Here is a 25215-nt window from a genome sequence, read left to right on the forward strand (position 1 = left end):
GACTCGAACACTAACTTTAAACCCCAATTAAGCAAAATGGTATCCCCCCAAAATAATTCAATTTTTCTCATTAGTAGACATGTATGACAGAAAATTGTACTCAGTTATTATTACGATATACTGAACATCATCGATACAAAAGTGGAAATTTGTTCTCTCTATTGTTACATATGTACCTAAATAACAGCCTTGATTTTGTCTCTTAACCTGCCAATTTTACTATCTCGTCTTTTACAGAAAATGGTTGCTCATGATCCCTGATCTAAATTAGTGGTTTCCAAAGCAGTTGTTCATTAAAATCTTCTGTATTTAAAAATGCAGAACTAGTTCACTTGTAATGTTTTAGCTGCACAGGAGATTCTGGTGCCCAGCGAGGTTGACACCAGTGGTCTATAGTTACTCCAGCCTTGATCCCATTTACCATGAATCACCTACAGCTGCAAATACTAGTATCCTAACTTATAGTTGGGAGAAACAGTAATAAACCCTGTTTAGAAGAGGATGCCTACAATTTAATTAAGCAAGTCGTTGGCAAAATTGGGTAAAACTGTTAAGATTCTTGACCTCTGCTTATGGGTCAAATTAATTAAAATAAAATTGACAAGGGACCCAGAGAAATCATTTTGAAAAACCTGGGTATAAAGGTAGACGGGTAAAATACTGTTCTTCTCAGCTTAGTTATAAAGGCAATGTTCCCTTTGTATTTTTAATCGATAGTAACAAGACTTATTAATAAATTCATTCATTCAAACATACTTATTGATTTATTTATACATGTCAGGCACGGTTCCAGGTGTTGGGAATACAGCAGTGAACCAAACAGACCAAAGTCTCTGCCTTCACGGAACTCACATTTTAGTCGATGGAAAATCACAACCATCTCTAATACCCCTTCAAAATGGCCCAAAGATGTGAGTAAATAGCCCCAGAGTCCAAAAACTCAATTTACCAGTACAGGAGAGAAGATGACTAGTGCAAATGTAAGCTAAGTTTTTACAGCTGGTGTTGGCCAGATGACTTCAATAAAGGAAAAAGTTGGATGTGCATGTGTGTGTGGGTGTGTGTATAAAATAGTTGCCACTGTTCACTGGGTCGCCCAGTTGGTTCAAATTCACAAAGGCAGCTACAGAAATTCACTATCAATTTTTTTACTATCTCACATTTGTTGGTATCCTTTTTCTTCTATTTCTTATACAATCTTACTTTCAGAGTGAAGGCTTAAAGCTCAAACTTAGGTTAGGGTACATGATGGTCCCCTATGTTGAAGATCACTTTTATCATTTTTTATTATGGGGTGGGTAAGAGCTGGCTATGGTAACAGGGAATTCAGATTAGATTAGTAGACTAAGGAGGGATTTCTGTGGAAATCACCTCAGTCTTCATATACTTATCAGTACCAGGATCCAGGTAGGGCACCACAGTCTCCTGCCAACCACCAGTGACAGCCTCCTTTTTGTAACGTGACTAGAAGAACACACAGTGCAATGTGTTACAGTACAGAGAAGGCATTGAAGCACCTGCAGCACTGCCAGTGCTTCTGACTCTGCAGTGGGCATGGAGTTAAAGGGGAAGGAATAGTGGAGAAAGAAGGGACAGACTGCACTGCTCCTGGCTGTGGATTACAAGTCAGTCACACCTACTGCTGATTTATAAAACTATCTTCCAAAACTCCACCTTTCCTATCAAAACCCTTAGCAAATTCAAGTGAAAAAATACCTCATCTGGCTGGAAGTCTGGGTCTTTGCCTTTGGACTAACGTATCCGGGAATGAAAACTTTTGCTAAAAAAGGGCTCAATGAAGGAGGAGAATCGACTCACCGCTCAGTTGCTGCTGGGCTGCAGCCAGGCGGCTGGGCTTCAGGATGAACTGGCACTGCATCTCTCGGGGCAGCTGATCCATGAGGAAGGGCTCTTGGAGGTTGGAAGGGCTGGTGGGGTCCTCTGATAACTGTGTCAGGAGTGCAGTGTCTCGAAGATGGCTCATTTTGATTCCATAGGGATATTCATGCCCTATTCAGAGAAAAATCTGAATGTAGACTGTAGGCCGACTGGTACTGTGAGCACGTGTGCTACATGCTGGAATGTACTGCAGTTTGCTCCTGGGATTTTGGTATAAAGAATCCTTTTGTTGATTGAATGATCATCACGCACATTCTTACAGTTGGAGACCACTGCACAATGCAGGTGGCCCTACCAGAGTAGTTTTAAGGGAGTGGGGGAGAGGGACAAAAAGCCAGACTTTAAAGAATATCTTGTTTGCAATGGACAGATTAGTTTGTGAGTGGCACAGTGTGATGTTTCCCGTGTTCGCATCTGAGAATATTTAAAGGTATTCTAATTTTTCCTTTGACATTAACTATATCTGTAAATCTTCAGCAAATCCTTCACCTCTCAGCTCAAATCCATGATTTAAAATATTTACCTTACCCATCACACAGTATTATAAGGATCAAATAAGTAAATGTTAGTGGTTAATCGTATATACATAATAAAGGCAAAGTCCTATATATTTCAAGCATCACTCATTACTAGTATTCAACACAAGATGTCTGTCTGAAAAAGGTTACTTTTTTAGTTACATAGTCAGTTACTCAAGAGCATCAGGACTGGTTTGTTTGTTTTATGCTTCCCTCCCACTGTTGCCCTCTGAGATTGGTGTTCATAGGCAATCAGAAGGGAGACTGCAGGGTATTATAATAGAAACGGAAACAAGATGCAACAAGGGATCTGTAAACTAGAAAAACTGAACGCTGGACATCTGACTGCAATATGAGTTTTTGCTCTTCAGTATTCTTAAGTAATTATATTTTCTTAATTGAATCCTCAAGCACCATTGTGCTGTAGATTTGTTTTGCTTACATTTTGACCCATTTGCATTACTTATTTATTTTTAAAATAATTTTTATTTTTCAATTCTAGTTGACACAATATTATATTAGTTTCAGGTATACAACATAGTGATTAGACATTTATATAACTTATGAAGTGATCACCCCAATAAGTCCAGGACCCATCTGACACCAGCCATAGTTATTACCATATTATTGACTATATTCCCTATGCCGTACTTTACATCTCCATAACTATTTTTAAAAACTACCAATTTATACTTCTTAATCCCTCCCCCTTTTTCACCTACCCCCACACTCCCTCCCCTCTAGCAAACATCAAAATGTTCTCTGTATCTATGAGTTTGTTTCTGTTTTGTTTATTCATTTATTTTGTTTTCGAAGTACAGAGAGTAAGTTCTCTTCTATTCCTGGTTTATCACTGAACGTAACTCAGTGAACTCTTCCTCCATCTGGCATACAGTGTCAGTGTTCCATTAATATCATGTACTGCCGCAGCTTCCAGGGATTAAGGAAAAAAAAAAAAAAAGGACTACTATGACAGCAATAAAACAAACTCAGCTTATCAAAATAGCAAGCAGCTAATCTACAAGTGAAGTGTGCAAGGCATGTTAAAATAAATATAAATGAAGAATTGCTGTGAAATAACAATCGTGTCCTGTGTCCCGTGGTTTTTTAGTGAGAATTAGAGATACAGCTTGAGGCAGTTTTAAGCCTTAAAGTTACATAGTTTTAATTAAATTAATATATTTCATTAAAATTATTTTAAGTGTTTATTTGATTTTTAAGCACAATTTTAATTGCTGTTCATTGATATTTTACAAAAATTATCACATCAAAAAAGAAACGGGAAATGCAGTGAATTTTGTCCTCAGTTACACACATGATGTCTGGTTTTATTTTAAATCTGAGAATACGTATTTTGTAGAAAAATTTGGTTTTAGATTACTAAGATCACTTGAAGAATTCTCAACTACACAGTAGTGACCTGACAGGTAAATGAAAGGATTACATGAGGTAATGCAAATGATATGCTTTGCACAATGTCTGGCGATGGTAAGCATTTACAAATTAACAGAAATCGTCATCATCACCAGCATTACTGTCATTATCTCAAGGTTTGCTATAGATACTTTCCCTTATTTTAATTGCTCTATTTGTTAACAACACTGAATGAACTTAACTGAACAAAAAAATATTTTTTAGCTAAATGATTTAAATAAGGTGAGATGTAACTATTTACCAATAATTCCTTAAAACAAATGCTGAGAAATTTGGCTAGAGAAATAGCAAAGTAAATTAGCGAAGTATTAGCTAGTTGGTAAGTCAGTGAAGATTTTTTGAAATCTCAATGGGTTAATCTTATTTTCTTTATGATGTCTGTGAGATTAAGAGGCATGATTGCATTCTAGATGGTATTCCATAGAGGCAACTTATTAGGTAGGAAAGGGAGCAGGAAATTCAAGAACTGAATATGAAAAATAAATATATAGAAGAAAAGAAATACCAGTACATATTGCTTTCTCCTAGAAAAAACTTCAAAAATCTTGGCAAGATATCTCTCTTCATAAAGTGTAAAAGAAGAGAGGAAAATACCATTTCTCTTCCCAACTATACTACCAGCTGCTTGAGTGAAGAGATGTTATTTGTCTAGCATATAGATAATGCTTGATAGATATTTATTAAATGAATAAATGAATTTATGAGATTTAATATTTAATAGTAATTAAGCTTAGGAGCATATGACCATTTGACATTTAGAATTATAATGAAAATACAATCAATCCTATCTTAAATTTTCACAGAAACTTACCAATAAGTGGATATGGGGCCGCTTCTTTGCCAGAATTGACCCATAATTGGTAATCTCTCTCAGAGCCCTGGAAATAAAAGAATTAACAATAATTCTTTCAAGTTTGGTAATTGAAGGAGGAGACATTTTTTGATGTTTTTATATTTTGCAAAAAAATTAAAATGGGGACAATATAAATGCCTTCAGATTCATGCGGCATTACAGTTTTTGAAGAGACAGTGCTAATTCCTATAAGCCTTCTCCCCTTCTCCAATCCCTAACAGTACTCAGGAGTCTTCAGGAATCCTGCCTTTTCCTAGTGATTGCCAGAGATCCAAGAACTGCAATGGAACTACTCATGATTATGGGTAGCCCACAGAATGTGAAATCATATATATACCCTTTCACAAAGGGAGAGAAACTTCCTTGTGTTCTAAAAGACTAATCTTTTCTTTAGAATCCTGACTTATGCTATGTCTTTAGACTTCTCAGGGAATATTGGATTTATTTCCAACATGTCCCTGCAAAGACAACCTTGTTATTCAGGAAGCCACAAACACTGCTATGTCTGTGATGAAAAAGTAAAATCACAAAGGCTGACTATGAGCTCAGCTGTTTCTGAGGAAAAGGAGATAGTAACTGGCACAGTCATTGGCTTTCTTTTGGGCAAATCCAGTCTTGGGGACAGAAAGCACAAGAATTCTGCCTAGAGAATAGGTCCCGTGACATAAAACAAACAAACAAACAAAAAAACGGAATTGTTCACTAGCAGAATTACCGTGTTTCCCGAAAATAATACCTAGCCGACAATCAGCTCTAATGTATCTTTTGGTTTTCTGTGGGTTACTTAAATATTTTTGTTTTTTCGGGTTCTATCTTGACTTATATGGTGTTTTGGAGAGACGTACTATCCAAATATGAAGTGTCTATAGTTGCTTTGAGTTTTATAATATGCGAGGTCTGACAATTAAGTTCATGAACTTGTTCAAATGATGTTGCTAACCTATTTTGATATCAGAAGGATTATTCATTGTGAATTCGTACCAACTGGACAAACAGTTAACCGAGTTTACTATTTGGAAGTGCTGAAAAGGTTGCGTGAAAAAGTCAGACGACCTGAACTTTTCACCAACAATTCATGGCTCTTGCATCACGACAATGCACCAGCTCACACAGCACTGTCTGTGAGGGAGTTTGTAGCCAGTAAACAAATAACTGTATTGGAACACCCTCCCTACTCTCCTGATCTGGCCCCCAAAGACTTCTTTCTTTACCCAAAGATAAAGGAAATATTGAAAGGAAGACATTTTGATGACATTCAGGAGATCAAGGGTTATATGACGACAGCTCTGATGGCCATTCCAGAAAAAGAGCTCCAAAATTTCTATGAAGGTGCTGGTGTTGGTGCATAGCTTCCCAAGGGGAGTACTTTGAAGGTGACCGTAGTGATATTCAGCAATGAGGTAGCAATGATGTAGCGCTTTTTCTAGGATGAGTTTGTGAACTTAATTGTCCAAACTCGTATGTTACCTCATAGTAACACTATGTTTTCATATTTATAGAGAATCTCACTCAAGAAATGGTGTTGTCCAAGTGTTTCCTTTAGTTTCTATCCTTCTGAATGTCACTCCTCTATGCCAGTAGGGAGGAGACTTTTCTAATTCTCTTTACCCTACGTCATCCTCAAATATTCCAATCTTGTCCATTAATAACATTTAAAAAACTTGTTTTTAAAAGAAGCAGAAGCTAAAAGCAAAACCGGAAAATGTGGTGTGCACACTAAAACTCTTTAAATCCATGACATAATTCAAAGCTTGTTTTTTAATTAGCCAATTCATTAGAGGCACCAGCCCTCTCATCCTCTGGACCTGCAGTCGTGAATATGGTTTCTAGCTATGTGTTCTTTATTTAAAAATTCTACTACAGAGCAAATCCTTCAGAATTCATCATCCTAAGACTTACTGAATCTTGGGATAATAAGAGAATAATTAGGTAAGGGAGAAGAACCAGGAAAGGATATGGGGAAAGAACAGTCATATAGTGACAAGTGGGAAAGGAGAAGGAGGTTGAAACTTTCTTATTAAGAATCTTATACTAAAAAAAAAAAAAAACAAGAAAAAAAAAGAAAAGAAAAAAAACGGAAAAAAACCCTCCCCAACTATATATGTATATAGCATATACAATAAAAATAGATATTGTTTTATTACCAATCTAAAATTAGAGTCTAATCTTATGCTTTTCAGTTCGCACAGGTTTTTAAAATGGGAGTAAAAGAATAGCACCCAATATTAAGATAATAAGAATTTACTGTCCTTATTTTCTACATTTCTGGGAACAAAATATGACTGATATCTCTAGCTGTCTTATGATGGAAGGGATAATATTTACATGAATCTAAAGTATCAAAGATTGTTAATTAAGAATATCTAGCAGAGTCACTTACAGTTATTCCTAGCATTGGTAGTGACATGTTGATAACTTCATTTGCTGTATCTGAATTTGTTATTGTTATAGTTTTAGACTGTAGAAAAAAAGAAATAAAAAATACAGCTATGAATAAAGAATTTTAAAAAAGGAGAACAAGTAATTATTGTCAAATGATTATCTAAAAGCAAATCTGATTTCAAGTGCTGACAGGGTAAAGCATATGACTTAATTACAACAGAAACCTTTGATTATAATTTACTTTCATTCCATTATACATGTCTCTTAATAAAACATCTATTTCTGTTAAAATAAAGAACATGTGGCTCACTGAGGCAAGAAAGAAAAAAAGTAAATATATTTCAAGAAAAGTACATGGACCACCCTCCCAACCAAAAAGAAATCAGTGAGGTTGATCCTTTGCATCATTTCCATAATGCAACATGTAATAAAAGAGGGAGAGAGCTATTTCTATTTCTTCCTGAATACTGTTTTCTCAGTGTGGGTTTTTATTTCTTTGCATGGTGAAAAGTCAGTTCAGGTAAAATCAGAATAAGAACTGGTTATAAAAGACATTTCAAGTTTAGAATTTTTAGAAACCACTGTTTATTGAGCACTTTCTATATGTCAGGCACTGTGGCAACTGAGATTTTCGTTGTTGAAATCTGTAGAGGCCTTAAAACTAGTGAGTCTAGCAAGGAGGACTGAAAATTTTAGAAAGCTCAATTCTGTTACCAACTCTGCCATTGCATAGGGTATCTCTATAGCTCTGTGCTAAACTGCATTGAGAAATTACTATTTAAAAATAGTTCACAATAAACAAAGGGATTAATAAGATTCTGAGATAGCTACAGAGTTCACTGAATTCCAACACATTGTTTAAATATAAGACAATGTTATGTCATCAGAAAAGAAACATTTACTATGCACATCAGTTTTACATATTATAATTATCAGATAAATCAGGAATTAAGGCTGTATCCCTGATAGGGCTTACATGGCACAAATAAGTGAAAGCAAAATGATATAAAACAAAAAATGATATAAAAATAAGCTAAGTGAAATCCATTGATGATTCATCACTTACTCTTCCATTATAGTGTTGTTTCACTACAAGCTAATTACTGGACACGACAAATTGCCTCTTAAGGTTGTTTGTTAACTGATTTCAAATTGTGCTCCTTGTAGCTCTAAGGATTGGGCAAAAGTGTCTTAGAACCCACCAGGGAGGGCACAGAGTACCCAACCAACACAGTGTTTGTCTTCTACTAGAGTGGCAAAGATGTTTTAAATACTCGGCTTTAACTTGAGATGTAATTTCATGAAAGGCTTCTGCCCTTTTTTTTTTTTTTGAAGTCTGTACACCCTGCCATTTAATTTAAAGAAACTCTCTCATGAAGTCTTTTGTAAAGTGAAGAATCTATGCTGTAATACTATTAATCACTCCAAATGTACCTGGTTTCTAAGACAACTTTTCTTAATACTTGGCATATATGTTCAAAACAGTAATTGCAGGACGTGTATTTTTCCCCGCATGCCTCTCTGGTAGACAAAACAAATAAATTTCATCAAATACTGCTCTTTGGCTAGTAAACAAACAGAATAAACACGAAACTGAAAATGTGGTTATTTTTTTTCCATATTAGAAGAATTCACTGACAGGGTGCCGACCTAAAGATCAAGGATAAAGAATGCTTCCCTATACATGCTCTCTTCCTTGCGGGCAATCACTCTTTCTGGAAGCAGGGCTCCCTGAAAGGAGACTCTTGCCATGAAGCAGCTTAAGGGAGTGAAGGACAGTGTGTCATATCATTGTTGAATTAAGCAGGGTACCAGTAATAAAAACACAGCACCCAACCACATTGCATGTCTTCTCTTCCAAAATGAGAGTGAGACACCAGTCCTCTTGCAAGCACACATTTTCCATACACTGAAAGTGTTAAAAAAAAAGTTCAAGGGACTTTTTATGAAAATCCTCAATGTAACCGTCAAAACAACTGAATCAAAGCCAGGAGCAGAAAAACAGTGGCTATGTATGTATGTACCGTGTTTCCCCGAAAATAAGGCCTAGCTGGGCAATCAGCTCTAATGCGTCTTTAGGAGCAAAAATTAACATAATACCTGATCTTATATTATTTTACCATAATTAAAATAAGACCGGGTCTATATAATATAATAATATAATAAAATATAATGTAGTATAATATAATATCATACTGGGTCTTACATTAATTTTTGCTCCAAAAGATGCATTAGAGCTGATTGTCTGGCTAGGTCTTATTTTTGGGGAAACATGGTATGTGTGTTTGTGTGTATGTATGTATGTAGGCTACTTTGCTACAGGAGATCCTCTGTAGTCTTCATACCATAAAAATTTGAGTATTTCCTTCAAGCGGTGACATCTGGCACTCATGTCAGAATGTTTGCATAACTTTTGCTTTTGGCCAAAAAGCAACTGTTTGTACTACATGTTTTTCTACACACAAAACTATTCTGTGTGATCTAGAGCTGCTGTGAAGTATGACAATTCATAGCAAAAATAAAAATATTCATTAGTTTTCATTTTGTTCTTCATTGATAACACCTTGGCACTTGTACTATATTTCAGTCATCAAGTTACACATACTAACTAGACGTAACTAGACTTCATTTTTATTTGACCAATATGATACAAACTGTGAGGTAGAAACATTCTGAACCCTTAAAAATGTCACCTCTCTCAACTCATCCATTTATTAACCTGAGGGATTCAATCCCCAAAAACTTGAAGAATGAAGAACTTTCCAAAACCACTTTCTACTTAAGAAGTGAATAATTGGAAATAATTGCTTAATATTAATAGGAAATATCTCCTTGTGGAAATGGCTTTAGTGGAAGCCTCTGCAGCTGCTATTGAAAGGATCTAGAGAAATGTTAACGCCAGGGGGAAGAAAGAGACATCTGACAGCAATATTCCTTCCACGTGTAAATATTAAACACCACAGTTAATATGAATTCTCTTGCTTCGTTTTCTTTACGGTTCACTTTTCATATATACAGAGACATACACATACCCAGGAAAATGCGTTCTGCCATAGTGGCATTTCTAAATGCCTACCTGCATAGCACACACACAGTGTGTCTGTCTGTCTGTCTGTCTGCCTGCCTGGTGTTCTGCCTGATGCAGGGACTTGGAATTTAATTTTCTGGCTTAGAAACACTTACATAGGCACAATTCCCAATGTCCTTGGCGAAGATTTTGAGGGGAATGGTCTTCGGATAGTCCTTCTCTTTCTCTAGATTGATGTATCTAATCAAATGCAACAACAACCCAAAACAACACTGAGTCAGATGGATTTTGCTAAATTGCTTATTTTTAAATCAACCTATTTTGCTAATATTTTCAATATACTTATCGGTTATTTTTAAAAAGACAGATGGAAGGACTCAGCAAAGCCAGATTACATTATGGGTTGGAAGAGGAAAAAATATTCTCAGGACATTAGGCATGGGCACCAAAAGAATGGGGGATGCATCTCAAGTGACATTTAAGAAGCACAGATAGGTCTAGCCACGTCTAGGTGATGTTTTGTTCTCAAAGCTTGCCTACCTTCTCTGGACAGGCCCAGGACCTTACTTGGGCACAAGGGCACATCCAATACTTCACTAGACCAAACTAAAACAATGGCCTTTCACTTCTCATTTAGCTCTCCAGTGGAGTGTAAATCTTGTTTGTCCCACTGCTTGGGTAGGCAGAGAGGGAAAAATGGAGGGCAGAACCATGGCAGTAAGAGATGAACCTAAATTCACCATTTTAGTCTGTCTGCTCAAAGGTAGGTAATAATGATTGATTTTTGAGGTACGCAGCCAAAAACCCTTCACATATGAAAACTTAATACATGCTTTGAGAAAATTGTAACTCCAAATGGAAGATTGGAGACAGGAAAAGAGATGGCAGAGATTATTAACTAATTTCTGTCTGAAATAATCTAACCAGACCTCAATGTTCTCCTTCCTAGAAAGTAATACATACATGTAATGAGAGAACATTACTTACAGTATGTAGTGGCTAGTGTACAGTCTAAACAACAGCGTATTTTGAGGACAAATGGACAATTTCTATTGAGGAGAAGGGGAGTAGTTTGGGGCACCTCTTCATAGAGAAGAATTTAATTCATTGAAATACAGATTAAAGATTAAAATATGTATACTGAAAAAATACCTCTGAAGGAGAGAGAGCCATTTGTCCTTCTGTTCGGGAGAACTGCAATCAAACAAAATGGGAGAGAAAAATTAAACCACATAAAACACTTATGTTAACATATTTAAGACTGTCAATGAAATATCAACAGTCTGTTGTTACTGATGTAGCCACACACTACTACAACCTGGCATAACTGTTCTGGAGAACTCTGAGATGAAACTCCTCATTAGGAAAAACTATACAGTCAAGTATAGCTTTACTAAAACCTCATGGTTGGATACAAGAGAGACCCACTTTCTTACGTTACAAGCGGTACTCTTATAGTGCAAAGAGTACTTAATTTGGAATCCAAACACCTGGTTTCAAGGATATATGAAAACTATATGAACATGTGAAAATCACTTAATGTTTCTAAGCTTCAGTTTCCACATCTGTAAAACTGGGCTAATTATCTCAGAGTGTTTTTGTAGCTTTAAGTGCCATACAAACGAAAGTATGCTTAATTTGAGATTAAAGAGATTAAAGACAAATTTGGCATATCAATGGAAATATCATGGGCTAGAAACAAGTTTGTTGCCAGGAAAAGAAACATTTACCTCTTTTTTTACTTAAAGTTTATTGGGGTGACAATTGTTAGTAAAGTTACATAGATTTCAGGTGTACAATTCTGTATTACATCATCTATAAATCACATTGTGTGTTCACCACCCAGAGTCAGTTCTCCTTCCATCACCATATATTGGATCCCCCTTACCCTCATCTCCCACCCCGCCTCACCCCTTACCCTCTGGTAACCTCTAAACTATTGTCTGTATTTATGAATTTTTGTTTCTCATATTTGTCTTGTTCTTTTGTTGTTTTTGGTTTACATATCACATATCAGTGAAATCATATGGTTCTCTGCCTTTTCTGTCTGACTTATTTCGCTTAGCATTATAATCTCAAGATCCATCCATGTTGTCACAAATGGTACCATTTCATCTTTTCTCACCGCTGAATCGTATTCCGTTGTGTATATATACCACAACTTCTTTATCCATTCATCTATCGAAGGACATTTTGGTTGTTTCATTGTCTTGGCCACTGTAAATAAACCTGCAATGAACATTGGAGCACACTTGTCTTTATGGATAAATGTTTTCAGATTTTTCGGGTAGATACCCAGAGGAATTGCTGGGTCATATGGGAATTCTATTCGTAATTTTTTGAGGAACCTCCACACTGCCTTCCACAGCAGCTGCACCAGTCTGCATTCCCACCAACAGTGTATGAGGGTTCCTTTTTCTCCATAGCCTCTCCAGCACTTGTTACTATTTGTCTTGTTGATGATAGCCATTCTGACTGGCGTGAGGTGGTATGTCATTACGGTTATTATTTGCATTTCTCTGATGATTAGTGATGTTGAGCATTTTTTCATATGTCTATTTGCCATTTGTATGTCCTCTTTGGAGAAATGTCTCTTCAGGTTCTCTGCCCATTTTCAATTGGGTTGTTTGTTTTTTTTGTTGTTGAGTTGCATGAGTTCCTTGTATATTTTGGGAATTAGCCCCTTATCAGAGGCACTGTTTGCAAAAATCTTCTCCCATTCAGTCGGTTGCCTCTTTATTTTGTCGATGGTTTCTTTTGCTGTGCAGAAGCTTTTCAGTTTGATATAGTCCCATTCATTTATTTTAGCTTTTACTTCCCTTGCCTTTGGAGTCAAAAACATAAAATGCTCTTTGAACCCAGAGTCCATAAGTTTAATACCAATGTTTTTCTTCTATGCAGTTTATTGTTTCAGATCTTATACTTAAGTCTTTGATCCATTTTGAATTAATTTTGGTACATGGTGAAAGATAGCAGTCCAGTTTCGTTCTTTTGCACGTGGCTTTCCAATTCTGCCAGCACCATTTATTGAAGAGGCTGTCTTTTCTCCATTGTATGTTGTTTGCTTCTTTGTCAAAAATTATCTGTCCATATTTATGTGGTTTTATTTCTGCATTCTCAATTCTATTCCATTGGTCTATGTTTTTCTGCCAATACCATCCTGTTTTGATTATTGTAGCCCTGTAGTACAAGCTAAAGTCAGGGAGTGTGATACCTCCAGCATTGTTCTCTTTTCTTAAGACTGCTTTGGCTATTCGGGGTCTTTTGTGGTTCCAAACAAATCTGATGATTTTTTATTCTGTTTCTTTAAAAAATGCCACGGGGATTTTGATGGGGATTGCATTAAATCTGTATAATGCTTTGGGTAACATGGCTATTTTAACTATGTCGATTCTTCCAATCCTTGAGCACGGAATGTTTTTCCTTTCTGTGTGTCTTCTTCAATTTCTTTTAAAAATGTCTTATAGTTTTCAGCATATAGGGCCTTCACACCTTGGTTAAGTTTATTCCTAGGTATTTTATTCTTTTTGCTGCAATTGCAAAAGAAATGTTTTTTTATTTCTTTTTCTGAGATTGCACTGTTAGTATATAGGAATGCAGTGGACCTTTGTACGTTGATTTTGTAGCTGGCAACTTTACTGTATTCGTTCATTGTTTCTAATAGCTTTTTGGTGGAGTCTTTAGGGTTTGCTATATATAGCATCATGTCATCTGCAAAGAGTGACAGTTTAACTTCTTCATTCCCAATGTGGATGCCTTTTATTCCTTTCTCTTGCCTGATTTCTCTGGTGAGGACTTCCAACACTATGTTGAAAAGCAGAGGTGATATAAGGGACAGCTCTGTCGTGTTCCTGAAGGTAGAGTAAAGGGCTTCAGTTTTTCACCATTAATTATGATAGTAGCTGAGAGTTTGTCATATATGGCCTTTATTATGTTGAGGGATTTTCCTTCTATGTCTATTTTATTAAGTGTTTTAATCATAAATGGATGTTGCATCTTGTCAAATGCTTTTTCTGAATCAATAGATATAATCATATGATTTTTGTCCTTCATTTTGTTTATGTGATGTATCACATTGATGGATTTGCATATGTTGAACCATCCTTGTGCCCCTGGGATGAACTCCACTTGGTCGTGATGAATAATCTTTTTAATACATTGTTACATTCGATTTGCTAGAATTTTGTTTAGGCGTTTTGCATCTGTAATCATCAGAGATATTGGTCTGTAGTTTTCTTGTTTTGTGTTAACCTTATGAGGTTTTGGTATCAGGGTAATGTTGTCCTCATAAAATGAGTTACGGAGTATTGTCTCTTTTTCAATTTTTTGGAAGAGTTTGAGCAGGATTGGTATTAGATCCTCTTTGAAGGTTTGGTAGAATTCACTAGTGTAGCCATCTGGTCCAGGACTTTTGCTTTTGGAAAGGTTTTGGATGACTGATTCAATTTCGTTACTGGTGATGAATCTGTTTAGATTTTCCAATTCTTTATGGTTCAGCCTAGGAAGGCTATATATTTCTAAGAACTTGTCAATTTCTTCTTGGTTATTGAATTTGGTGGCATATAGTCCTTCATAGTATTTTTGGATGATCCTTTGTATTTCTGTGGCATCCGTAATAACTTCCCCTTTTTCATTTCTGATTTTATTAGTGTCTTCTCTCTTTTTATCTTAGTGAGTCTAGCCAAGGGTTTGTCCATTTTGTTAATCTTTTCAAAGAACCAGCTCTTTGTCATATTAATTTTTCCTATTGTTTTTGTTTTTTATTTCATTAAGTTCTGCTCTGATTTTTATTATTTCCTTTCTTCTGCTTACCTTGGGTTTCATTTGTTCTTCTTTTTCTAGTTCTTTAAGGTGTAACATGAGGTTGTTTATTTGGGATTTTTCTTGTTTCTTGAGATAGGCCTGTAATGATATAAATTTCCCTCTTAAAACTGCTTTCGCTGCATCCCAAAAATTTTGGTAGAATGTATTTTCATTGTCCTTTGTTTCTATGTGTCTTTTGATCTCTCCTCTAATTTCTTCTTTGACCCAGTTGTTCTTTAAATGTATGTTGTTTAGTCTCCATTTATTTGTGGGTTTTCCTGCTTTCTTTTTGCTGTTGATATCCAATTTCAAAGCCTTGTAATCAGAGAATATGCTTGGTATGATTTCAATCTTCTTAAATTTGCTGAGGCTCATTTTGTGTCCCAATATATGGTCTCTCCTTGAGAATGTTCAATGTACACTAGAAAAAACTGTATAGTCTGATGTTTTAGGATGAAGTGCTCTATAAATGTCAATTATGTCCATTTCATCTAATGTGTCATTTAGGGCTGCTTTTCGTTATTTATTTTCTGTTTGGATGATCTATCCATAGCTGTCAATGATGTATTTCGGTCCCCTAGTATAATTGTGTTTTGGTCAATTTCTTCCTTTAGTTCTGTTAGTAGTTGTGGCATATTTCGGTGCTCCCTGATTGGGGGCATAAATATTGATGACTGTTATGTCTTCTTGTTGTATAGTCCCCTTTACCATTATGAAATGTCCATCTTTGTCTCTTGTTACCTTTTTCACCCTGAAGTCTGTTTCATCTGATATCAGTATGGCTGCACCTGATTTTCTCTGGGTACCATTTGCTTGGAATGTGAATTTCCACCCTTTCACTTTGAGTCTATGCTTGTTCTTGTAGCTGAGATGTGTCTCTTGGAGACAGCATATGGTTGGGTGTAGTTTTTTGATCCAATCTGCTACTCTGTGCCTTTTTATTGGTGAGTTCAGTCCATTTACATTTAGGGTGAGTATTGATATGTGAGGATTTCCTATCATTCTATCTTGAGCTTTCTGGTAAGACTGTCTCCATTGTTTCTTTGCCTTTTTGTTGTTGTCTATTATTTCTGTGTGGTGGTATTCTATGATTTTTCTATTTCTTTATACATACAGCAGAATTGTAATTTAGTAAATTACTTCATAGAGAACTTACTCTTGTTTTGATAACTTTTTATTTTTCAATTACAGTTGACATACGATATTATATTAGTTTCATAGTGAATTGTTATATAACATAGTGACTGGACATTTACATAACATACAAAGTGAACACCTGATAAATCTAGTGCCCATCTGAAACCGTACAGTTATTACAATATTATTGACTATATTCCTTATGCTATACTCTACATCCCCATGACTACTTTGCAACAACCAATTTGTACTTCTGAATCCCTTTCCCTTTTTTCACCCCTCAACACCCTCCAATTTTGCAACCATCAAACTGTTGTCTGTATTTATGAGTTTGTTTCTTTTGTTTGTTTTTGTTCTTTAGATTCCACATATAAGTGAAATCATATGGCATTTGTCTTTGTCTGAATTTCTCCACTCAGCACAATACCCTCTAGGTCCATCCATGTTGTTGAAGATGTCAAGATTTCATTTATTTTTATGGCTGAGTAATATTCCAAAATATGTATTTACCAACTCTTCTTTATCCATTCATGCATTGATGGATATACAGGCTGCTTCCATATCTTGGCTATTGTAAATAATACTGCAATAGATGCACACGTCCTTTTGAAGTAGTGTTTTGGGTTTCTTCCGATAAATATCCAGAAGTGGGATTACTGGGTCCTTATGGGGGCTCCCTTGTATAATAGTTAGCTAACTCCTTTTCTCTTGCTGCTTTTAAGATTTTTCTCTTTATATTTAACCTTTGGCATTTTAATTATGATGTGTCTTGGTGTGAGCCTCTTTGGGCTCATCTTTTTTGGGACTCTCAGAGCTTCCTGGGCTTGTATGTCTATTTCCTTCACCAGGTTAGAGACATTTTCCATTTCTTCAAATAGGTTTTCAATTCCTTGCTTTCTCTCTTCTCCTTCTGGTATTCCTATGATGCAAATGTCATTACTCTTGATGTTGTCCCAGAGGCTTTCAACTATCCTCATGTTTTTGGATTCTTGTTTCTTTTTGCTGTTCTGATTGGGTGTTGTCTGGTACCTTATCGCTGATTTGATCCTCTGCTTCATCTAATCTACTGTCGAGTACATTTAATGTATTCTTCATTTCAAGTATTACATTCTTGATTTCTGGTTCTTTTTTATGTTTCCTATCTCCATGTCTCCTATCTCTTTTTTGAAATTCTCCCTGAGATCACTGAGCATCCTTATAACCAGTGTTTTGCTCTGCATCTGGTATATTCCTTGCCTCCATTTTGTTTAGTTCTTTTTCTGAAACTTTGTTTTGTTATTTCATTTGGGACATGCTTCTTTGTTTCCCTGTTTTGGCTGCCTCTTTGTGTTTGTTTCTATATATTAGGTAGAGTTGCTATGTCTCCTGGTTTTAGTAGAGTGGCCTTATGTAGTAGGTGCCCTTTGGGGCCCAGTGGACAGTCTCCCTGGTCACCTGATCCAGGTGCTCCTGGTGTGTCCCTAATGTGTGTGTTGTGCATGCCCTCCTGATGCAGTTGAGTCTTGATTGCTGTTTGCAAGTCAATGGGACTGAATAGTTGTGAGGACTGGCCGTGACTATAGTGGAGGGGATGTTGTGCAGGGGCTGACCCCATGGAGCAGGATTTTCTTTAGCAGGGTTCTCGTTTCTGCTTAGTGTGCCTTTTGGGTGTGTTGGCCACAGAGGCAGCTGGGTGGTGTTCCAGCTTGGTCCAAAGCCAGCCACCAGCTGTGCTGCCCTGGGGCATCCTGGGAGGAGACCTGCTGCAGGCCAAGTTCTGCTGCAGCCTGTGCCTTTCCCTGAGCCACCTGGCATGAACCACAAAACAATCCGCAGATGGTCACAACCTGCCATGGGCTTGGAGGTGCCTCGAGAGGCCAAGCCATGAACAGAGGTCAGCAGTCATGAGTGCTGGGCTTGGGAATGCTCAGTAAGAGGTATGGGGCATGTCAAGACCAAACACTGCTTGTTTGGGGTTTGTGAACCTTTGAGAGATTTTAAGAATGAGTCAAGGCAGGCTATTTGTATGGAAAAGCCACTGGAAGTGGCTTTGGTGGGTCCAAAAGTTGGGTGCGGAAGGATGTCAGGGAATCACCATGGTGGGATGACTGGTATTGGCCAAACAGATGGAGACTCAGATATGGCAGCCAACTGTGTCTGCACCCTGGTAGTGTAGAGGGCTCAACAAAGAAACAATGGCTTCTGCCAGCACTTCTATCTGGGAGAAAGCTGCCCCTCCAGCCCTCAGCCTGCAGCCAAACAATTCAGTTTCTCCCTATGTCCCTGGTGCCTTTTGAGCTGTTTCCCCAGTGCTTGAGCTCAGGCCCAGGGAGTCTGTCAGCGAGTAAGTCGATGTGCAGGACCTTTAAGAGGAGCACTTGGGATTCCAGCCACTTCCGTCTCACTCAGCCCTAATCTCCGCTGGTTTTCACAGCCAGAAATTGTGGGGACTTCTCTACCTGGCACTGAACTCTGAGCTGGGGACCCTGGTGTGGGACTGGGACCCCTTGTTCCTCTAGGGGGTCCTCTGCAGCTAAGATATTCCTTCCAAGTTTTAACCACCACATGTAGGAGTGGGACCATCCCATTCTGCATCTCTGCCCCTCATACCAGTCTTGGGATGGCTTCTTCTCTATATGTCCTTAGTTATAGGACTTTTGTTCAGCTAGACTTCAGGTGATTCTTAATGATGGATATTCTTTAGTTTAGTTGTAATTTTGATGTGGTTGTGAGAGGAGGCTAGCACAGCATTTATCTACTCTGCCGTCTTGACTGGAAAAAATCAAATCTTCTTCTTAATTACTATAATCTCCTGGTTAAGATCCATTCAGTTACAACAAAAGTAGTATTGATTAATTTTTCTGAAGTCACTGCTATATTTAATTCTTAAAGTTAAAAATACTTTAAAGTTTATTTCTATATGATCTTGTTAGTCAGAACTTCTTAAAGAAGTTGGAAACCCTACTTAGTTTCTTGTTCCAGAAAAATACACTTAACACATATTTGTAGTTTGTTTCTAACTTTGTTGCTTAGCAATTTTCTCCATAAGTCATCTTCCAGGATTGGTCATCAGAAAGTGTATTATATTTCTTTTACTAATGACCACACAATTTTCATGTTAGACAATTCCTTACAGTTTTTTGATATACTCTTCTTTCCTAAACATATTTTCTTAGCTCATTTATGTAAAATCTTGGATTTATTTAGTAAAAATCTATGTTGAAAAACAGGTGACTTTTCTTTTGACCTGTTAATTTTTTTCAAAGCAGTTAAAGAAAATTGCCACTTTAACACAGTAGTTTTTTAGCTTTTAACTTTTTATTGACACAAGATACATGGAGAAAACTGTACAATGATTAAGTGTACAGCTTGAAGAATTTTCACAAACTGACCACACCCATGTGACCAGCACCCAGATTAGGAAACAGAAAACTGCCTTGGAATGTCTTTTGTGCTTCTTTTCTGGCACTGGTTCCCAGTATCCTGACTTCTATTATAAATGAATAATTTTTCTTGTTGGATACTTTATAAAATTTAACCATACAGTATGTACTATTGTGTGTCTGGTTTCTTTCATTCAACATTATGTTTGTGAGACTTATCCACATTATTGCATGTGGCTTTAGATTGTTCATTCTCATTGCTGTCTAGTGTTCCCTTGTTTGAATATACAGCATACATTACTTTAAAAAGAAACAGATTATGAAATATGTCAGGTTAATTCATTGAGATTGACTTGTATAGTCTTCTTGTATTTTCCCCTTTCTCTTGCTCTATGAATACAAAACTTCTCTTCCTTAGTAATTCTTAATCTCAGGCATTTTTATAGAACTAAAAACAGAAGTACTCCAAAATCAAGGTTACCCTTAGAGTTTCATAAGCATCTAAGCTCATTTGATAAGAGCCAGGCGAGCAGGGCGTAGTGGTGGGGTGGGGAAAAAGTATATCTCAGAGAAAGAAAAAGGGCAAGGCAGATTGGAAAGATTCCCTCAAATCTGGGAGGGGATAGAGGCTGTCATCCCTGACAGTGAGCTGGGAATCATATGTCACTCAGTTGAGTTGCCTTAAGGAAACAGAAAGACCCCAGAGGAAATGGTTGTAAGGAGCAATTAGGGAGGTTTGTTCTTAGGCATCAAAGTTTTCATAACAGCAAAGACACCTGCACTCGACATGTGGCAAGGAATGAGCATCTCTGGGTATAAAAGCACAACTCTGGGCATAGAAAAGGATAATGTTAGCAGTTACCACAATAGACTGAATCAGAAGCTTTTCAGCTGTTTTGGAGACAGAGAATTCTGTTGTATTCTGGTTTTACCCTAAGAAAACAGGGGTTCCAATAAAGAAGTAAATTTGATTTCCTAACAGCCTTGCAAATGTGGCCTCAAGGTAAGATCTAATTTGATCTATAAATAAACAGGCTTTTATTGCATACTTATTTGTAGACTATGATTCATACCAGGTACTTAAGTCACAATATTTTTCTGATTCCTCTTGTAGATAAATCATTGTCAGATTTAAATATTTCCTGTGTCTTTTGAACAATGTTCCCATTTTATTATACAGTAGATCCTCGAAAATTGTTTTTTTATTCAACATTATTTCATTGTAATGTTGACGAGAGAAAAAAATTGATTCCCAGTTTGGGCTACTGTGTGTGTACTTTGTATGTTCTCCACATGTCTACATGGGTTTTTCTCTGTGTACTCTGATTTCCTTCCATGTCCCAAAGATGTGTACAATTGGTGTGTCTAAATGTCCCTGTATGATTGAATGTGGTGTGTGTGTGAGTGTTCCCTGTGATGGAATGTCATCCTGTCCATCTTCACCTTATAACCTGACTGCTGGGATAGGCTCCAGCCATCCATGACCCTCAAATGGAATAGCAGGTTGAAAAATAATTATCTTACTTGTTTTTATTAATTTTGTATGTATAATTCAGATTTATTTCAATGTTTAATACTAGAAGTGTTTTGGGTCTTTATTTGGAAGTTTGATGATGTTTTTGTGACCAGAAATATGCTATAGGAACTCTTGTATTTATGTTAATTAGCCTATGGTAAAATTAGTTTTGTTATATGTTGTTTCGCTTAAAGTCATAGTTTCCAAGTTCCTCTCAATGATGTTAAATGAGCACTTAAATGTATAGTTATCTGTAAAATCAAAGTGAAGTGACTATTTTTTCTAGTAGATATAGATTTTAGGTTTGTGAATCAAGATACAAGCAGTGATAGAGATAGGAAATTCCTTTTCCCTTTTTTGAGATGTGATTTACTCCATCTCCCAAGGTAAAGGATGGAAAGTTCACATTGCTTGCTCTTCCCCCAATTTGACTATATTAGGATTCCTCATAGATTCTGACATTGTTTGTCAGTTTTATATTTCAAAGCTATTAGTCTTTTCAAATTTCTTTATAGATATTATAGACACTGGCTAGGAGAATTGTTTCCTGAGCTGCTAGCCTGATGGCATTTAAACTGATTATGACCTAGATTTTCTTAATATTTACCGAGATATATACCACTTCGGATATTCTTTGCCCCTTCCTAAAGATCCAAGCTTCCCTCTGATATCAGTTCACTTTAGGCTGAAAACTTCCCTCAGCTTTCTTTCTCTTTCTTTCTTTCTTTCTTTCTTTCTTTCTTTCTTTCTTTCTTTCTTTCTTTCTTTCTTTCTTTCTTTCTTTCCTTCCTTCCTTCCTTCCTTCCTTCCTTCCTTCCTTCCTTTCCTTCCTTCCTTCCTTCCTTCCTTCCTTCCTTCCTTCCTTCCTTCTTCCTTCCTTCCGTCCTTCCTTCCTTCCTTCCTTCCTTCCTTCCTTCTTCCTTCCTTCCTTCCTTCCTTCCTTCCTTCCTTTTTTCCTCTCTCTCCTCTCTCTCCTCTCTCTCTCTCCTTCTTCCTCTTCCTTCCCCTTCCTTCCTTCCTTCCTTCCTTCCTTCCTTCCTCTCTTCTCTCTCTCTCGCTCTCTCTCTCTCTCTCTCTCTCTCTCTCTCTCTCTCTCTCTCCTTCCTTCCTTCCTTCCTTCCTTCCTTCCTTCCTTCCTTCTTCCTTCTTTCCTTCTTCCTTTCCTCCCTCCCTCCCTCCCTCCTTCTTTGTTGGAAGTTTAGTTCTGCTGGCAGTAAATTCTTAGAGTTTATTTCACCTTTTTTTTGAGGGATGTTTTGCTCGATTATAATATTTCTAGGTTGAAAGTTTTTCCTTTCAAACACTTTAAAGATGCCATTCCACTACCTTTGAAACCATTCATAGTTTCTGATGAAAAACCCACAGTGAAGCAAAACTGTTCCCCTGTATGTAATATGCTGGTTTTCTTTGGTTTTCAAGATTTTTCCTTATGTTTGGTTTTATAAGCAGTTTGTCTGTAACATCACTAGGTAAAGTTTTCGTTATACTCCTGTTTTCCTAAGCTTACTGAATCTGGACATTTTATATCCTTCACCAAATCTGAAAAGTTTTCAAAACCATTATTCTTCCAATATTTATCTATCTGTTCATTCCTCTTCTTCATTTCTTTCTGGAAATTCCAATTACATATATTTATAAACTTTGATTTAAGGTATAATATATTTTCTAACAAAGTCTCTGATGATTATTAAAATTTTTTTTTTCTATTCTCAGGTTGGGACAATTTGTATTGATGTTTCTTCAAATTCACCAACTCTTTTCACTTTCATTTCCATTCTGCAACTAAGGCAACACAGAAGATTTTTAAAGTTTAAGATGTTGTAGTTTTCAGTTCTAGAATTTTCATTTGGCTCTTTTTATATTTTGCATTTCTCTGCTGAGATTGCATATCTTTCATTCATTTCAATGGCTTTCCTTTTACCTGCTGAACATAGTTATAAGACTGCTTTAAAGTTCTTTCTGGTAATTCCAACATATGGATGACTTCAGGATTGGCCTCTTAATTGTCTTTTTCCTTTCATGGTTCTTTGTAAGTCAAGAAATTTTAGATTGTATTCTGGACATAATTAATGTTTTGTTTTGAAGAGTCTGAGTCCTGTTGTATTGTAAAACAGTGTTGATGTTTTTGTTTTAACAAATAATTAACTTGATTAGCCTCAAGCTGCAAACTCTATCTCACCTGTGGTGGGTCATGGCTTCAGTTCAATTCTTTAGCCTTAGCTTCAAGCTGCTTTGAGACTGTTCCATGCATTTGTGGTTCAGCAATCATCCAGAGCCTTGGGAAGAGTCTACTTGTATCCACAAAATTTGGAGCTTCTCTTTTCTGATATTCTGCTTTTGAGATTTCCTCCCTCACTTTCCTGTGGCTGTGGCTGACCCAACTCTGTTCTCTGGTTCTTCAGCAAATAACTGTGAGCTTTTGTCAGTTAATTGCCCCCCCACCATATGTGACTATTGCTGTCCTCAGGCTAATGCATTAAAAATAGGAAACTCACCTCGTGCTGGTGCCTCCTTCCAACTTCCAATTCTTCTCTAAACTCTGCCAACTTTTGTTCACTTTCAGAACCTTCAGCTAATTCTTTGTATTTTGTTCAGAGATTATGGTTGATATCTGTAGGGTGGTCAGTCTGCCATACCAGAGGCAGAACTCCTCAATGCTACTTTTTTTTTTAAAGTAATCTTTTAATTGGAAATGATTTTAGATTTTCAGAAAGTTGTAAAGATAATGCAGAGAGTCCTTGTATAGCTCTCACCCAGTTTTAGTTTTATAATATTATCTTCTTACATTACTATGGCACATTTGTCAAACGAAGAAGAACCAATATCAGTGCATACTATTAACTAAACCTTTGGACTATTCAGCTTTCACAATTTTCCCACCAATATCCTTTTTCTTTTCTAGAATCCAATTCAGGATACCACACTGCATTTACTAATTATGTCTCCTGTCTGTATGGTCTATGACAGTTTCTATGTCTTTTCCTTTTAAGATTTTTATTAAAAGTATCGCTAACATACAATATTATATCAATTTCAGGTGTACACGATAGTTGTTCAACATTTATATACCTAAAGAAGTGATCAACATGATAAGTACAGCAACCACCTGACACTGTACAATGCTATCACAATATTATTGACTATATTCCCCATGCTGTGCATTACATCCCCATGACTTATTTGTTTTATACCTGGAAATTTGAACCTCTTATTCCCCTTCACCTTTCCCCCCACTTTTAAAATTCTTCAATTATAGTTAACATTCGATATTATTTTTATTAAATTTTGGGTGTACAGCACAGTGTTTAGACATTTGTATGATTTAAGAAGTGATCCCCTGAGTAGTCTAGTACTCACCTGGCACTATAAATAGCTATTACAATATTATTGACTATATTCTCAATGCTGTACTTCACATCCTCATGACTGTTTTGTAACTACCCACTTGTACTTCTATTAATAAATCCCTTCACCTTTTTCATTCTGTCCCCCAACCTCCTCCCATCTATCACCCTGATAAATCTAGTATCCATCTGACATCATACATAGTAATTACAATATTATTGACTATATTCCTTCTGCTATACCCTACATCCCCATGACTACTTAGTAACAACCAATTTGTACTCCTTAATCCCTCCACGTTTTTTCACCCACACCCGCAAGTCCCCTCCCATCTGGCAACCATTAAAATGTTCTCTGTATCTATGAGTTTGTTTCTGTTTTGTTTGTGTGTTTATTTTATCCTTTAGATTCCACATATAAGTAAAATCACGTTGGATCTGTCTTTCTCTGTCTGACATACTCCACTCAGCACAATACTCTCCAGGTCCATCCATGCCGCCACAGATGGGAAGAACCCAAACTCATTCCCTTCCCTGGCTGAGCAATATTCCACTGTATGTATGTACCACCTCCTCTTTATTCTTTCTTCTATCAATGGACACCCAGGCTGTCTCCACATTTTGGCCATTGTAAATAATGATGCATGGATGCACATGTCACCTCAAAGTAGCATTTTTGGTTTCTTCAGATAAATACCAGAAGTGGAATTACAGGGTCCTTCTTTGTCTCTTTTTATAGCCTTTGTTTTAAATTCTATTTTGTCTGTTATGAGTATTGCTGCCCCAGTTTTCTTTTTTTCCATTTTAATAAAATATCTTTTTCCACCTCTTTACTTTCCGTCTGTGGGTCTCTTTCAATCTAAAGTGAGTTTCTTGCAGGCAGTATATGTAAGGGTTTTGTTTTCTAATCCATTCAGCTACCCTGTGTTTTTGATCGAA

At 36.6% G+C, this 25215-nt stretch overlaps 1 protein-coding gene across 3 annotated transcripts in view; it reads right to left on the bottom strand.

Moving 5' to 3' along the window:
• ARHGAP20 (Rho GTPase activating protein 20) overlaps positions 1–25215 on the bottom strand; it is a 139152-nt gene that overhangs the window by 22335 nt on the left and 91602 nt on the right. For all 3 annotated transcript variants that reach the window (XM_033121076.1, XM_033121075.1, XM_033121077.1), the window contains exons 5-9: positions 11267–11308; positions 10270–10354; positions 7085–7162; positions 4663–4729; positions 1819–2010 (exon numbers count right to left, since the gene is read on the bottom strand). In XM_033121076.1, coding sequence (XP_032976967.1) covers positions 1819–2010; positions 4663–4729; positions 7085–7162; positions 10270–10354; positions 11267–11308 — 464 coding nt within the window. The remainder of the gene's footprint in view (positions 1–1818; positions 2011–4662; positions 4730–7084; positions 7163–10269; positions 10355–11266; positions 11309–25215) is intronic.

The sequence above is a fragment of the Rhinolophus ferrumequinum genome, chromosome 11 (assembly GCF_004115265.2).
Source record: "Rhinolophus ferrumequinum isolate MPI-CBG mRhiFer1 chromosome 11, mRhiFer1_v1.p, whole genome shotgun sequence".
Classification (NCBI taxonomy): domain Eukaryota; kingdom Metazoa; phylum Chordata; class Mammalia; order Chiroptera; family Rhinolophidae; genus Rhinolophus; species Rhinolophus ferrumequinum.